This window comes from Neofelis nebulosa, chromosome 8 (assembly GCF_028018385.1).
Source record: "Neofelis nebulosa isolate mNeoNeb1 chromosome 8, mNeoNeb1.pri, whole genome shotgun sequence".
NCBI lineage: Eukaryota > Metazoa > Chordata > Mammalia > Carnivora > Felidae > Neofelis > Neofelis nebulosa.
The window spans coordinates 112,829,318-112,845,157 of NC_080789.1; the positions used below are offsets into that span (position 1 = coordinate 112,829,318).

The window sequence follows — 15,840 nt, forward strand, 5'->3', positions numbered from 1 at the left end:
ATTGTGTGACTTCAACTTGGCTTTTATGAGCTAGTAATACAGCTGTTTTTCCTGGATTTAACTTTGTGTTCAGTTTTGAAGTGAATTGGCAATATGTTGATTTAACTACTCTAAGGGCCTTCAGGAAAAAGCAATTCATGAAAGACAATAGTCATTCTTCATGAGGCTGACTGTACATAAAATGGAAATTATGTAGGTGTCCATGGCCTATAGGACTGGAGGGTTAATTGAAATTTTGTTTTCTGAAAATTGGGTTGTCATGTAGTAAGTGGAAAGCAGGATTCAGAAGTTTTGGTGGTAGGTAGAGGGTATTCTGCAGGGGAGGGGGTTGTTTTCTTTTTCTTTTTCTTTTCTTTTCTTTTTTTTTTTTTTTTGGCTTTTGTTGCTATTTTCATTGGAAAATGGCATTCTATTACCTAATAATGAATGTACTGTTGAAACATCTTGTTACTGTTAAGCAGTTGTGATATGCAATTACTTTCTGTGTCCTGTAAAAAGTATTTGCGGGGCGCCTGGGTGGCGCAGTCGGTTGGGCGTCCGACTTCAGCCAGGTCACGATCGATCTCGCGGTCCGTGAGTTCGAGCCCCGCGTCAGGCTCTGGGCTGATGGCTCGGAGCCTGGAGCCTGTTTCCGATTCTGTGTCTCCCTCTCTCTCTGCCCCTCCCCCGTTCATGCTCTGTCTCTCTCTGTCCCAAAAATAAAATAAAAAATGTTGAAAAAAAATTAAAAAAAAAAAAAAAAAAAAAAAAAAAAAAAAAAAAGTATTTGCCAGGGGTGCCTGGATGGCTCAGTTGGTTGGGCATCCAACTCTTGACTTCAGCTCATGTTCTCATGGCTCATGGGTTCAAGCCCCACATCAGGCTCTGCACTGATGGTGTGGAGCCTGCTTGGGATTATCTCTCTCCCTTTCTCTCTGCTCCTCCCCTGCTTGCACTCTATCTCTCTCTCTCCAGATAAATCAATAAACATTTTTTTAAAAAAACTTTCAAAAGTATTTGCCATATATTTGTATCATTTCTTTAAAGTATTTGCATTATACAGAAATACAATAGAGGGTATGACAAATGGAGGAAAACAATTTTAAACAAATAATCAAATGTATCCCTAAAAGAAAACTGAAAACATTTCTAATCTATAGAAACAAGTAATGATTTTTGTTTTAAGATCATTCTTGGTTATTGGGGCACCTGGGTGGCTCAGTCAGTTAAGCGTCTGACTCTCGGTTTCAGCATGCGAGGTCATGATCTCACGGTTTGGTGAGTTCAAGCCCCACATCAGGCACATCAGGCTATGCACTGACAGTGTGGAGCCTGCTTGGGATTCTCTCTCTCTCTTCCTCTCTCTCTCTGCCCCTCTCCTACTCACACTGACTCTCTCTTAAAATAAATAAATGAACTAAATTTGTTTTTAAAGATTATTCTTGGTTATTAATGATGGAAATAAGGGAAGTAAAAGAAAAAAAAAAAAACACTGTAGTTGACCCTTACACAACATGGGTTTGAACTATGGGGGCACACTAAAAAGTGTATTTTTTTTTTAAATTTTTTTTTTTCAATGTTTTTTATTTATTTTTGGGACAGAGAGACACAGAGCATGAACAGGGGAGGGGCAGAGAGAGAGGGAGACACAGAATTGGAAACAGGCTCCAGGCTCCGAGCTGTCAGCACAGAGCCCGACGCGGGGCTCGAACTCACAGACGCGAGATCGTGACCTGGCTGAAGTCGGCCGCTCAACCGACTGCGCCACCCAGGCGCCCCAAAAAAAAGTGTATTTTTTATAGTATTGTACTGGAGGTGTATTTCCTTATGATTTCCTTAATAACATTTTCTTTTCTGCAACTTACTTTATTGTAAGCATACAGTATATAACTCATATAACATATAAACTATGTGTATATCAATTATTTATATTATCTGTAAGGTTTCTGGTCAACAGTGGATTATTAGTAGTTAGGTTTTGGGGGAGTCAAAAGTTATACACTGATCTTCAACTATGGAGCAGGTCAGAGCTCCTAACCCCCTTCATTGTTCAAGGGTCAACAGTATTTTACTTTACAGAGTACATGGAATCATAGGAAGTCAGAGTTGAAAGGGGCCTTCCAGGTTATCTAGCCCAACTCTTTTATTTAACAGATGAAGAACTGGAAATCTAAAGTCATTAAAGATGAAGTGATTTGTCCAAGGCCCAACAGCTAGCTAGTGGCAGAACCAATACTAGAGATTTGAGGGCCCGATGCTTAGATCTTTGCCCCACCCACTCATATCACAGGGTCACAGGAACAACCCAAGCCACTGCACACCTCTGCCAGGAAACCGTGGACCTTCAGGCTTTGGTCACCCTCTGTCATCACTGCTGTGATGCTTTCCAAGTAGCCCAACCTTCAGGGGTACGAGACAGGCTAGTGAGAGATGAAGATGAGGCTACAGTGTTGAGGAACTTCTCCACTGGAAACTTAGAGTAGGAGCTTGTGAACTCTAGCCATTGTCACTTGGAGGCATCAGTCCTTCCCAGATGATGCCTTGGAATCCACTTGCCTCTTGAGCTGAACTGCAAGAGAGGCCATGGGAAGATATGGGGAAGAAAGAAATCTAAAGATGAAACAGATATCCTGACTTTGCCTTCCTGGTCTCCCCTCCATTCCAGATTATAAGTCTCTGGCCCATTCTCCAAACCACAGCACTCCTAGTGCTTTCAAAGTCCTCTTGTTTCTGTCTGGAAGGGGACAGATGCTGAAGAGTGATGAGAAATGGGAGCCCATTAGACCTGAGTTTTAGTCCAAGCCTCTCCAACATCCAATTTGCAAGTTTATCTTGTCTTTTCTAATTTTATCTTATCTTTTCTAATTGTAAAATAACACATACCAATGCTTTGTTTGGAAAGAATTTTTAATCTCTTAGAAAATATAGCAAAATGATATTGAAACCAGTGTTCACTTTTGTACCAAGATCAAGCAGTTGTGGTTGCAGCAGTCTCTTCCTGGAACTGCCAAACTCGGACAATTGCTGTCTTAATCCTAGCCATGCCTTTCTTTAGAAGGAATGAAATGGAGAAGTTAGGGGATGTTGATGCCAGGTGGAAGTAGGACCTATAACTCTCAGGTGGCTGAAAACTGCACTGTGGAACCCACGGGAAAAGATGTTTCAGGTTATGATGGTGCAGGGTGAATGATTGACTAAGCTTGTATTGTTTTGCAGGTAGACTTGGGCCTTCTGCGCTTTGTCACTGCTGTCGGGACACAGGGAGCCATTTCAAAGGAAACCAAGAAGAAATATTATGTCAAGACTTACAGAATAGACATTAGCTCCAATGGGGAAGACTGGATCACCATAAAGGAAGGAAATAAACCTGTCGTAAGTTTCACTGTCAGCCCCTCAACCAATTCAGTCTTTGAAACGGATGATCAATTTTTACTTGTTTGTTTGGGAACTTTCTGTCTGGCCTGGTTTAGTTTGGGATTGATTTAAAATGAAAAGTGCAATTTGAGGTTTATATCTGACCAAGGGGTGGGGGTGGAGGGGTCTCATGTTCCCAGATCCAGAAGCCAAGAGGAAATTATACAGATGCTTCCTAGAAAAGTCAATACCAGCCAAATTAAGTGTTAGACTCAAGAATCACTTTAACCCTCCCGTGGGGACACTGAGCATGTATAGGATAAGCACTGTCTTTTTAGAACCTGAGCACTGTCTTTTTAGAACCTTGTTCTGTTTTCCTTCCCCGTGTTTCTTCATTGTCTTTCATAGATTCCTTCTTTCTTCCTCTCAGTCATGGGCTGGTTTTAGAAAACTCCTTTTCATCTACCCTCTGTGGCTCACAAACTAATTTACAAGAGTGTTTGGCCGTTTATGTGAAAATGAATAGAAGAAAGGCAGTTCACAGTGTTCCCTCAGATCACACAAATGACATGATGTTACCTCCTCACTGCTCTTAACAAAAGAAGACACACCAACCATGCCCTGCCCTGGGTGCCCTGCCCTAAATCATTTGGAGCTGAGTTGTTTTTCTCAGCCTGCGTGTTTATTTGAAGTTATGCTTGCTCTGATTTACTCATCAAAAGATTTCTGAGATCTCATATTTACTGTTTCCCCAAAACTAAAAGCTTGCCCTGAAGGCCAAATAAAATGCACAGAAATGATAAGGATAGTAGCAAAGATCCAGGTAACTTGAAATTCAGGGTTTGGGAAGAGGCCAATTAACATGTCCTTGTCTCTGTTTTGAGCATGCATGGCCTGATTTTCTCCTTCTGGGTCTGGAACTAACAAGAGCCATAGTGTGAAGTGAGAGAACTGTTAATTCCTTTTGATTAGCTGCAAAGCCCCCACTCTTATTTAGGGCAGACAAAATGAAAGTAGATATATAGACAGTTGCCCTGTGGGAGGGAAGGTCTATGGACAGCAAGTTCAAGGCCACTGACTAGCCCTGGAGGACATGGAACCAGTCCTCCATCTGGGGAAGAAAAATCCTCACAGCCAGCATTTGTGAAGCTTTAGCAAGTAAAATTTGACCCTAAGTTTCATGACTTAATCTTGACATATTTTTGAAGACATGCTTTAATTTCAAACAAACAAACAAACAAACAAACAAACAAACAAACAAGATATTAATGCCCAGGACACAACAAGAAGAGTAAGGAGAACTGACCTCAGGCCTTCAGGCCATTTCTTTAAAACATGAGTGCTACTTCTCCACGGTGTCCTCGTCAGCCGCTGGCCATCAGTCATTGGCATGGCCCAGAAGGGGCTGTCCGAGAGCACACACCAGGTTCTGAGGGGGTGTCTGACAACGCACAGAGCTCACTCTAGGTCCACTATCGGGAACATCCTGGCACATGGAAGGGCTTCCAGAGTGGGAGGCAGAAAGAATAAAGAAGGATTCAGCAAAGATATAGGTGCGACATCCATCTGAGCACTTTTATTGAACCTAAATGCAAGCCAGACGTCCACCTGGCGTCCAGTTATTGTTGTCCACCCTCCTTTCCCTTTACTTTGTGGCCTCTCAGACACTGACCCCTACCCCCTTCCCTGCTTTCTTAGCCAATGACAAGGCCAGCAGCCCTCTTTATGTTGAGTGGAATGTATGTACCTCCATGGTTTTCAGCAAATGTGAAGTCCCCTCAGTGTGAGCCAGAGTTCACCCCCAGCCTGTGCCGGGGCATGCAGTGCTCTTAACTGACTGTCAGGCTCTCCCTGAAGTGGACTTGTTGACCCTTCAAGCGTTCTATGGCTTGGGACTCTGCTTCCTCTGGCAGCTGCCCATTCTTCTCTGTCACACAAAAATGCTCCCACACAGATTGTTTCCCAGAGAGATTTGCTGAAGTAGGACAGAAATCCAAAGGCCATCACAAGCGAGGATAAATTATGATATTAAACCATCTCTGGAGAGGGATCAGGCTAACGGCCAACTTTGTAAAGCATTTGACCACCTTCAGTCACACAGGCCACTTAAGCTAAATGAAGTAAAAACATCAGCTCGACCTTTAGAAGTCCTTTCTCCCAGGGGAAGAACAAGTCTTGGGAAATTGTGGTTCTCCTCTGAGAACTTACCTGGAAACGTGGGGAGGAATCTCCAGGCCTCCAATGGGCTCAGTAATGCTCAAGTGACACAACATAATAGGAATATGGTGTGGCTGTGTATGAAGCAGAGCACTAGCTGATTTTCTTTGACACGGGATATCCCCAGTTCAGGGCCAAAGTGAAAGACAGGGAAGTAGAGGCTTTCAGTTCCTCCTGAGGTGGGTCTAGTGCCGGATGTTCCAGCATGGAACCTGCTGAAGAACACAGCAGTGGAGCCACGCCCAGGAAGAGTAGTCCCGACACATCCTTGTGGGAAACTCATTCATGACTGGCACTTACTGTATTTGCAGTTACAAGCCTCATCTTTCTTAAAATAAAATGGCTCATTTTTAAAACTAGAAGCAGGAGCCCTGGAAAAGCTGATTTCCAGTTACATATCATTTATAATTCAATGTTGATTTTGACCGCTAAAACATGATTTTACCAATATCCAAAAAAGATGAAAGATCATTACTTAGTTGGTGTCAGGGATAAAGTTTCCCATCAAGAAACGGAGTTAAGGGGCGCCTGGGTGGCGCAGTCGGTTAAGCGTCCGACTTCAGCCAGGTCACGATCTCGCGGTCCGTGAGTTCGAGCCCCGCGTCAGGCTCTGGGCCGATGGCTCGGAGCCTGGAGCCTGTTTCCGATTCTGTGTCTCCCTCTCTCTCTGCCCCTCCCCCGTTCATGCTCTGTCTCTCTCTGTCCCAAAAATAAATAAAAAAAAAAAAAAAAAAAAAAAAAAAAAGTTGAAAGAAATGGAGTTAAAAGAGGGGAAGCTACTTGACACAGTGCTGTAGCTGGGAATATAACCTAGAATTTTCTTTTTTTTTTTTTTTAAATTTTTTTTTTCAACATTTTTTATTTATTTTTGGGACAGAGAGAGACATAGCATGAACGGGGGAGGGGCAGAGAGAGAGGGAGACACAGAATCGGAAACAGGCTCCAGGCTCCGAGCCATCGGCCCAGAGCCTGACGCGGGGCTCGAACTCACGGACCGCGAGATCGTGACCTGGCTGAAGTCGGACGCTTAACCGACTGCGCCACCCAGGCGCCCCTAACCTAGAATTTTCAAAAAGCCAAACCCTATGGGGGCACCTGGGTAACTCAGTTGGTTAAGCATCTGACTTCAGCTCAGGTCATGATTTCACAGTTCGTGGGTTTGAGCCCCATGTTGGGCTTTGTGGGGACAGCTCAAAACTTGGAGCCTGCTTCAAATGCTGTGTGTGTCTCTCTCTCCCCACTTCCCCGCTTGTGCTGTCTCTCATGAATAAACGTTAAAAACAATTTTTTTTTTTTAAAGCCAGACCCTACACTGAACTCAAAAAGTCCTCCTTCTGGGGATTCCTGGGAAAGTAAAATAGAGTGAGTTCCCATGCATCGTCTATAGTATTATGTAGGTCCTTATGATAAAGTTAATAATTTCCAACTTTTTTGGATAGCCTTTTTTAGGTAGCCTTTAACAAATGTTGTCTTTGTAATAGTGCTTTTGGAGTCTCTAGGATCTCAGAAAATTCAATGGATGATTAGGACAACATTCTACATTACACGTGATTTCTTCTGACTGCCATCATTTGAAAAAAATAACATGACAAATTACTAATGCCACCTCAACCTTTGATGAGCAATGCTGAAATTATAAATAATTTTTATAGGCATTTGTGGAAACATATTTTTGTATTTGTCTTAAATCTGAAGAGTCTGTCATTAAAGGACCCTTTCTTTTTCTATATAGATCTTTCAGGGAAACACCAACCCCACAGATGTTGTGTTTGGAGTTTTCCCTAAACCACTAATAACTCGATTTGTCCGAATCAAACCGGTGACTTGGGAAACTGGCATATCTATGAGGTTTGAAGTCTATGGCTGCAAGATAACAGGTGAGCTCCAGCTTGAAGATGGCCCAGTTTTGATTTATGTAAGCTTTGCAGTATAGGGAGTTTTTATAATTTTCTGAATGGGAATTTTATAATTTTATATAAAGCTGGTCGTTTTCTTTATATAAATCTGGTCATTTTCAGTTGGTAGTTAAGGGCATATGCTTTGAGTTTAGACATCTGCGTTCAAATCCTGTTGATACTCCTCACTAGCTTATTTTGTGAGGGAATTTATTGTCTTTCAAAGCCTTAGTGATCTCAACTAGAAAACAGTCATCATGCACCATGCAGGATTGTTGTGATAATGGAGTAGCTCGTGGATATAAAGTGCTCAGCACAGCCTGGTGCTAAGCGACACCTTTCCACTTGACTCCAAGCTCCATGATGGTGAGCACTGTGCTTTTCATCCCTGTTTCCTGGGTGCAGGGCACACTGACAGGTGCTTAGTCGATTTGCAATGAAAAATTATTGCATGGCATGCTCTCCACCTTTTTCATTTTGATGCGTATGGGTGGCTCTGTCAACCACAGTCAAGAAGGAGTTTAACTTATGAGAATTTCTCTCTTCACTCACTCTACCTGGACAACTTTTTGTCTCAATATCTATCCCTCTTTTATTGAATGCATACACTAATATTAGAAATTGATTGGTCAATGTTTCCTCTCTTTTTGTTTATTTCTTCTGACATTCACAGGACTTAAAAAATCTCTGTTAAATTGATGTAAGTAGAGGGATTATACCCATTTGAGAGATGAAGGTGTACTCTAGAGGCACGAAATGGCTAAAAAAGTGGGCCAGCTCGGGACAGAGCTGGAAGTAAAAGAACTGTCGTCACTGTCACTCTCACTGCATTTCTCTGGCGATTCACTGATCTTCCTGTGCCACCATTCTGTATTCTGAAGTAAATACTAGTCAGGCCACAATTCCTCTCCATTTAAGTAAATACATTGCAAAGGTTTCACACACACACACACACACACACACACACACACACACACACAAAGCAGTACAACGTAACCTTCAGTGTAAGTTTAAAAGTTAAATGGAATCAGTAACTGATTCACCAAAAAGTAATTAAAAGTGAACCACTTTTAAAAGTCTCTGAACTGTCTTTTAATATTATGTTAGTGTACATAGTTAGGACAGTTCATCTCTTCTTCCATGAATGCTAGTACTATTGTTTTTATTTTTATCCTTTGTAGGATAATTATATCGAGACAAGGAAACTACTGAATTTAAAAAAAAACAAAAACAAAAACAAAAGCCCCACCACCTGGGCAATTTTCAATGAAATTACAAGCCATTTGGACAAGAGCACCGCAAGAAAAAACTAAGGAGAAAAAAAACTATCCTTGTTTATAGGAGAGTCCATTTTGGCAAGTAATAACTGACACCTGATTTTACCAAAATCATATTTATTTCCATACCAGAGACAGGTTTGTTTATTGTTTCAGGACCTAAGACTAAGAAAGTTCAAGGCCTTGGAGGCAGGAATTGGGTGGAGAGAGGTTTGGAGGAAGAAGGGATGTTGAAAAGTTAGATATAACCTTGGCTTTTTTTTGATCAGCAGTTACATGAGAAAAGTTCTAGGTCATTTTCAGAGAATTACAAATTTCAGAAGTTGCTCATAAATTTGTAGAAACAAGGCCATTTGAGGTCAGGGTGGAAATAATTTCTGGCTCATTTCTAATCTAATGTCATTGCACCAAAAAAAAAAAAAAAAGAAGACGAAGAAGAAGTAACTTTGTAAAGACTCCAAACGTATTAGTCTAAACTCTGATTTCTGAAGTTCTCCTTTTAGTTCAATAAAACACACTTAAATTTGAACCTCTCTTTCCATTTTCACAAGGATTTCCCTGAGAGTTCATTCTAGGTGTGTGAGTCTTCACAGGTGAAGAAGGCAAATACTTTATTGGATTTTAAAACCAAAAATGTTACATGACTCAATGTTAAAGGACTAATTAAATGTCTAGTTTATTTATTTAAACATAGATGTCTAAAATAGCATACACTATTTTCACATATATTTTATTTTACTATTATTTTAAGGAGCTATTTTTTCCCAAAAAAGATACTGCTTTTAAGTTCATAGTGCTAATATTTTTATCATGACCCCTGATATATTTTAGATACTTCTCTCTAGTAAGGTAGCTACAATCTCCAAATAACTGACCAAGGCAGATTTTTGGGAAGGCAGCATGTTATAAGGACGGTCACGTGGACAGAAAGTGTGCAGACATCTATCCAGGCCTCACTCTCCACTGTCCACTTGGTGAATGTGAGACCATGGGCAAGACATTTTGTCCCTCTGAACTCCATTTCCTGGTCAGTAAGATTAACCCTAATTCAGCTGAAATGAAGATTAAATTGAAAGTATTTATAATACACTTGGCCTAGAGTCAGTGTTAACTAAATTACACGGTGAATGGTACTGCATGAACTGAACCTAGGACAAGTCCCAGCAAGCAGAGTTTTCTTCTTGATGACCAGAAGCAGATAGTTTTCAGCTTTCAGAGGCCCTAGTCCCCTCAGAATAGAGACTGATGCAAGAGAACAAAGCTGCAGTGTCCCTGTTGGACTGTAAGATCCGTGAAAGCAGGGGCCATGTTTGCCTTACTTTCTATTGTATCCTGTATGCCTGGAACAAGTGCTCAATACATTTATTTTTGAATGAATGAATGGATGAATGAATTGCAGTTCTATCCACAAATGACTGAATTTCAAAATACCACCCTCTCCTCTTCAGTTAGCAATTCCTAACTCAAACTGGATTAAAACAAACAAAAACTATTGAATTAAGTTATCCTGTGAATACATCACTCTACTTCCAAAGTCTCCAGAGCCCTTAAGTTTTAACCTAATTTTTGTATTCAGAAATTATTTTTTAGAAATACAATAATCCTAGAGAAGCCAGAGTATACAGTGTGGTCACCATGTAGAGATATAAAGAAAACAAGATTGGAGCAAAAACCATTCTGTTTTAAAGGTGATTGCCAAAGGAGCATTTTCATTATTTTGACAAAGCAGGCTTCATCATTTCGGCAAATATGGATATGTGGGAAAATAATCTTGGAGGATTACTGCTTGATGTATGAGAACATACCACAAACTCGTTTAACTTGTGTTTGTTAACCAGAAGTGTCTTAACTGGTACTTCTGCCCACATCAGTGTGTTCCTATGTTAATCAAAGTTTGGAGGGATGATCTCAGGTGCCACAATATCCTGAGTCATCATGGGAAGATTAAATTATGCTCACTCAGTTTCACCCATCAAATGCAGTTATCATGAACCCTCTCATTCTCTAAAACAGAGTATTTGATTTACCAGTATATCTCAGTTTTCCTATTAAAACTGTATAATTTTACCATAATATATCAACGAAAAGAATCACCTTAATTCCCCACCACAGAACTCATCTCTTCCTTCCATCTAATATTGCTTTTTAAGTTTTCAAACAGGGTTGCCAGGTAAAATACAGAATGTCCAGTTAAATTTGATGCCAATAAATGACAAAGAATTTTTTAGTATAAGTATGTCCCATGCAATATTTGGGACATACTTATACCAAAAAGTTCATTATTTTAAATTCTAATTTAGTCTGGCATCCTGTTTCCTGTTTTGTTGTTTTTCTTTGATTGTTTGCTAAATTTGGCAACACTATTTCCAAAGGATTTGACATGCAGCCAGGCTAAAGCACATCTGAGCAAGCCTGCTATGGAAGAATAGAACTAGATCCTAGTATCTTATTCAAACCTTGAAATGTTAGTGTAACTTTTCTCCTAATCATTGCTAAAAGTGAGTTATTAAATTGTTGAATTAATAATTGTTATTTAACATTGTTAAAAGTGCTAATTTTTAGTTAAAGGCAAATCAATGTGCCTCTTCACTGTTCTTTTTTGGATGAGGCAGACTTATAGAAGGAACAAGGGTCTAACTGTACTGTTAGCAGAATGGGGGCTGGGCATCACTAGGTTTGTTGATATGTAAACTCTGCCTTAGCCAAGTCTGCATTAGAGAAAGGACGTTAATCTGGTAAGAGTTGTGCTCTCCTTACAATATTCAAGTTAATTGTGTTTTTGTCCAGATGGTAACATCTGGTACTTATTACTAGCTAAACATTTTCTTTATAAAAGCTGATTTTGAATCAGACAGGTGTGACCACAGTGACCAAAAATGTGACTTCTATTTTTAGCACTACAATTTCATAGACTTTTTATAATTTTTTTTTTAATCCTCATTGAATTTATTGTATCCAGGTCCCAGCCAAGAGCAGCTACTGTGACTGAATTACAGGAAAGGGTGCTTGAGAAAAATGGCAGTTGCCTTTATTGTGTTAATAAGTTGATTCATTTATCAAATATTTGTTAAGTAAATACCATAGAAAGCAGGGCTCAAGGAGTCCTAGAAAAAATTTAAATATGACTTGGCTCATGTCCTCAAAGACAAAATCTGGTGAGGCCATAGCAGCGATCCAAGGAGCTGCATAGGGTCATCAATATAGAGAAATGCACATAAAGTGCTAAAGAAGATTCTCATAGAAAGAAAACCATGCCTAGTGGGAAATATTGGGAAAATTGTAGCATTCAAAAATGGCTCAAGATTTGTAGTGGTTTAGATAGTGGGAAGGGCAAGATAATGGGGACTTCCTAGTGGAGGGAACAGAATGAAAGAAAGCCTCCCTCCATCCCACCCCCATAAGGAAGTTTTTTATTCCATTATTTATGCCTGTCACAAATGGGGTAAAATGAGGAGAGGCTTTCAAGGCTGCAGCATGGAAGACAGGACATGCATAATTCCGAGCCGGGACTGAATGCTTGGATAAAGAAATGGCATGACCTGACATGTACAACTCAGTGGAAAGTATCTGAGCAATTAACTCTTAAGGACCAGCTGATAACATGGACACAGTTTAATCTCATTAAATGCATGCCTCTCATTTAGGATGGCTATATTTTTTAAGCTAAATTTTAGTTATATTATGCAGAATTGAGTTGTTTCAAAGAAAAATAGGTTATCATTCTTATGCATGTCTTTGATTGAGCATACAGTTTTGAAAGGAGAATAATTGAATGATTTGTTATTAAGTGGCCAGTCAATTAATCAATGATTGATACTCTCCTTATGCTCAGAAGCTACTTGGACTGCTGCAGAAGATGTAAAAAGATCTGATGCTGTTTGTTGCTTTTTTTTTTTAAATGTTTATTTATTTTTGAGACAGAGAGTGAACAGGGGAGGGTCAGAGAGAGAGGGAGACACAGAATCTAAAGCAGGCTCCTTCCAGGCTCTGAGCTGTCAGCACAGGGCCTGACGCAGGGCTCGAACCCACAAACTCTGAGATCATGACCTGAGCCGAAGTTGAATGCTTAACTGACTGAGCCACCCAGGTGCCCCTGATGCTGTTTGTTGCTTTTGAGAAATTTATAATCTAGCTGTGGATGCAAGATAACCAATTTTAAAGCATGGAGAGAACAATTTAATGCTAAACTGTGTGCTACTTCCTGCACATGCAATCATATTTCTGACAAGGGAGAGTTTGGAATAAAGGCTAGAATAGTTTCAGACGTTTTCATGAAGAGTTTAAGATGGGTTTTAAAATTTCAGCAGAACTTACCTCTGTCAACAGGAGGATAAGGGGCAGCAGGAACATTTTGAGCAAAGATAATGATGAGGATTGTATCTAGGGTATACAAAAAGATGGATTCACTGAAATATGCTGTCAGTAAGAGGAAACAAAATTAGATAAACAGAATGAAACCAAAATGAAGATTTCAAAGGCTGGATGGACTTTTTATATAGTCCTATAAATAATGGGGGGACATGGAAATTTTTTAAAGCTCTCTTTCTTTTATTATTGTGGTGAATACACATCACATAAAATTTATAATTTTGGCCATTTTAAGTGTACAATTAAGTTGTGTGAAGTACAATCACATTATTGTGCAGCCATCACCACACTCCATCTTCATAGCTTTTCACGATCACAGACTGAAACTCTGTACCCATTAAATACCACCTCCCCATTCCTGCCTCCCACCAGTTCCTGTGGCCACCATTCTACTTCCTCTCTTTGTGTATTTGAATCCTCTCCATACCCCACATCAATGGAATCATACAATATTTGTCCTTTTGTGTCTGGCTTATTTTACTTAGCAATGGAAGATTTTTGAGCTTAAGAATGACATTGCAAAAAAAAATTTTTTATGGAAAGTGAATTGGCAGTTATGGATGGTATAGATTCATAACTGGGGTCTGACAAGCCAACCAGACCAGTTAGCACCTTGGCCAGGAGGGTGCAGACCAGAGTAATGCCAAAAGGAAATGAGGACCACAAGGCAGGACCAACCAACATACTTTTTTTTTTTTTTTAAAGAAAATATGACAGGATTTAGTAGCAGAACAGGAATGGAATATATAAAATAGAGAAAGACTAGATGACTAGGCAGAAACTAGCTGGTAGGCGGTTCCACTGGTTAAAACACAGAGTTTGATAAAGAGATTCAGTATCAAGGGGAAAAGGACCATTTGGGTTTGGACATGGTACGTTTGTGACGACAATGTGGAAAGCTCCTACAGCAGTTAGAACAAGGGGTGGGCAGAACAGCCTCCGGCTGTTGGAATTACTGATTTCCTATCTCCAGCCTATCATAAACTGAACCTCTGTTGGGCAGGGCCTGTACTAGATCTAGGGCTAAGTTCTAGATACCAAAGGGACTGGAACATCAGTACTTTGACATTAAGCTTGGAAGAACTCAAAAATGGGGAAATGTATATCTTCACGGAAGAGTTTCCTTCTTGGAATGTGAGTGTGGGAGGGAGTGCTATAAGTCTAGGAGAAAGGTTTGAGGGAGGGAGAGCTTTGGTTTAATGTCAAATGATCCAGAGACTTAAAAATGTATATGAATGGGTACAGTGTTCCTATTCAGTCTGTGGTAATCTCTTTCTAAGCATGGAGAGTTATAGAAAATCATTTTACATCATCTATTTCATTCCACCCTCTAGATTATCCTTGCTCTGGCATGTTGGGTATGGTGTCTGGACTGATCTCTGACTCCCAGATAACAGCATCAAACCAAGGGGACAGAAACTGGATGCCTGAAAATATTCGCCTGGTAACCAGTCGCTCCGGCTGGGCACTGCCACCTGCTCCTCACCCATACATAAACGAGTGGCTCCAAGTGGACCTGGGGGAAGAGAAGATTGTGAGGGGCATCATCATTCAGGGGGGGAAGCACAGGGAAAACAAGGTGTTCATGAGGAAATTCAAGATCGGGTACAGCAACAATGGCTCAGACTGGAAAATGATCATGGATGACAGCAAGCGCAAGGCTAAGGTGAGATCCAGGGATGGGAGCAGCTGCTGGGGAGGAAGTCATGTCATTGACTTAAATCCAGGACCTCCAGCATTTTCCTGAGGAAGTACGACTTTGTATTTCTTTTAAGCCATGACATCAGTGGAAGTGTGGATGGTGTCCGTAAGACCCCCATTCTAGGGAAGACAGGAATGAGATGCTAAAAGTGGTATCTGAGATCAACGCAGAAAAGAATTACATTGCTGGCCGCCTCTCCTTCCTTAGGGAACAGGGGAAAGCTCGACACTCAGGAGACAGGGCGGCCCAGAGCCTGGGAGCCTGGGGACTGACAGGGCAACCCAGCAGAAACTCAGAATCTCTCAACAAATTTTAATCTGTTAGCCACTGCCCCACCCCCATCCCTTTTCCCTTCTCTCACCCATCCCTCATTTAAGTGGTTTTTGGGGGGTTTTTGTTGCTGGTTTTTTGTTTGTTTTGTTTTTTTTTTTTTACATTTTAATTGTGGTGACATACACATAACCTAAAATTTACCATCTTAACCTTTTCAGATGTAAAGTTCAGTGGTGTTAGGTACATTCCTACTGTTGTGCAACCGATCTCCAGAACTTCCTCATCTTGCAAAACTGAGAATCTGTACCCACCCCGCAATGACTCCCATTTCCTGATGCCCCAGCTCCTGGCGACCACCATTCCACTTTCTGTCTCTGTGAATTTGACTTCTTCAGGAGCCTCCCATAAGTGGAATTATACAATATTTGTTCCTTTGTGACTGGCTTACTTTACTTAGCACAGTGTCCTCAAGTTGGAGCAACAGGATTCCATTTCTTTTTAAAGCTGAATGATACTCTACTGTATGCACATACCACATTTTGCGTATCCATTCATCCACCTATTGCCACTTTCATTGTTTCTGCCTTTTGGCTTTTGTGAATAATGCTGGAGTATTTTTTTTATGCCTTAGAACCTTTTAAAATACACTTGGCTCTTGATCCAATGATAAGGGAGATATTCCAACATTCATCACAACACGTGGTATCGTTTTTTTTTTTTTAACCAAACAGATTCTTTAGGGATTATGTTTTACTCAGGCTGGTGGTCAAACTAA

The 15,840-nt window shown here is 40.5% G+C and overlaps 1 protein-coding gene and 1 long non-coding RNA gene across 5 annotated transcripts in view; both read left to right on the forward strand.

The window, feature by feature from the left end:
* Positions 1–15,840, forward strand: part of NRP1 (neuropilin 1) — a 139,340-nt gene that overhangs the window by 94,013 nt on the left and 29,487 nt on the right. For all 4 annotated transcript variants that reach the window (XM_058681519.1, XM_058681522.1, XM_058681521.1 and 1 more), the window contains exons 7-9: positions 3,196–3,351; positions 7,283–7,427; positions 14,425–14,756. In XM_058681519.1, the coding sequence (XP_058537502.1) occupies positions 3,196–3,351; positions 7,283–7,427; positions 14,425–14,756 (633 nt within the window). The remainder of the gene's footprint in view (positions 1–3,195; positions 3,352–7,282; positions 7,428–14,424; positions 14,757–15,840) is intronic.
* On the forward strand, positions 7,434–8,687 carry LOC131483409 (uncharacterized). The gene is made up of 2 exons (XR_009247641.1): positions 7,434–7,811; positions 8,627–8,687. It is a non-coding gene; the product is annotated as an uncharacterized LOC131483409 (long non-coding RNA).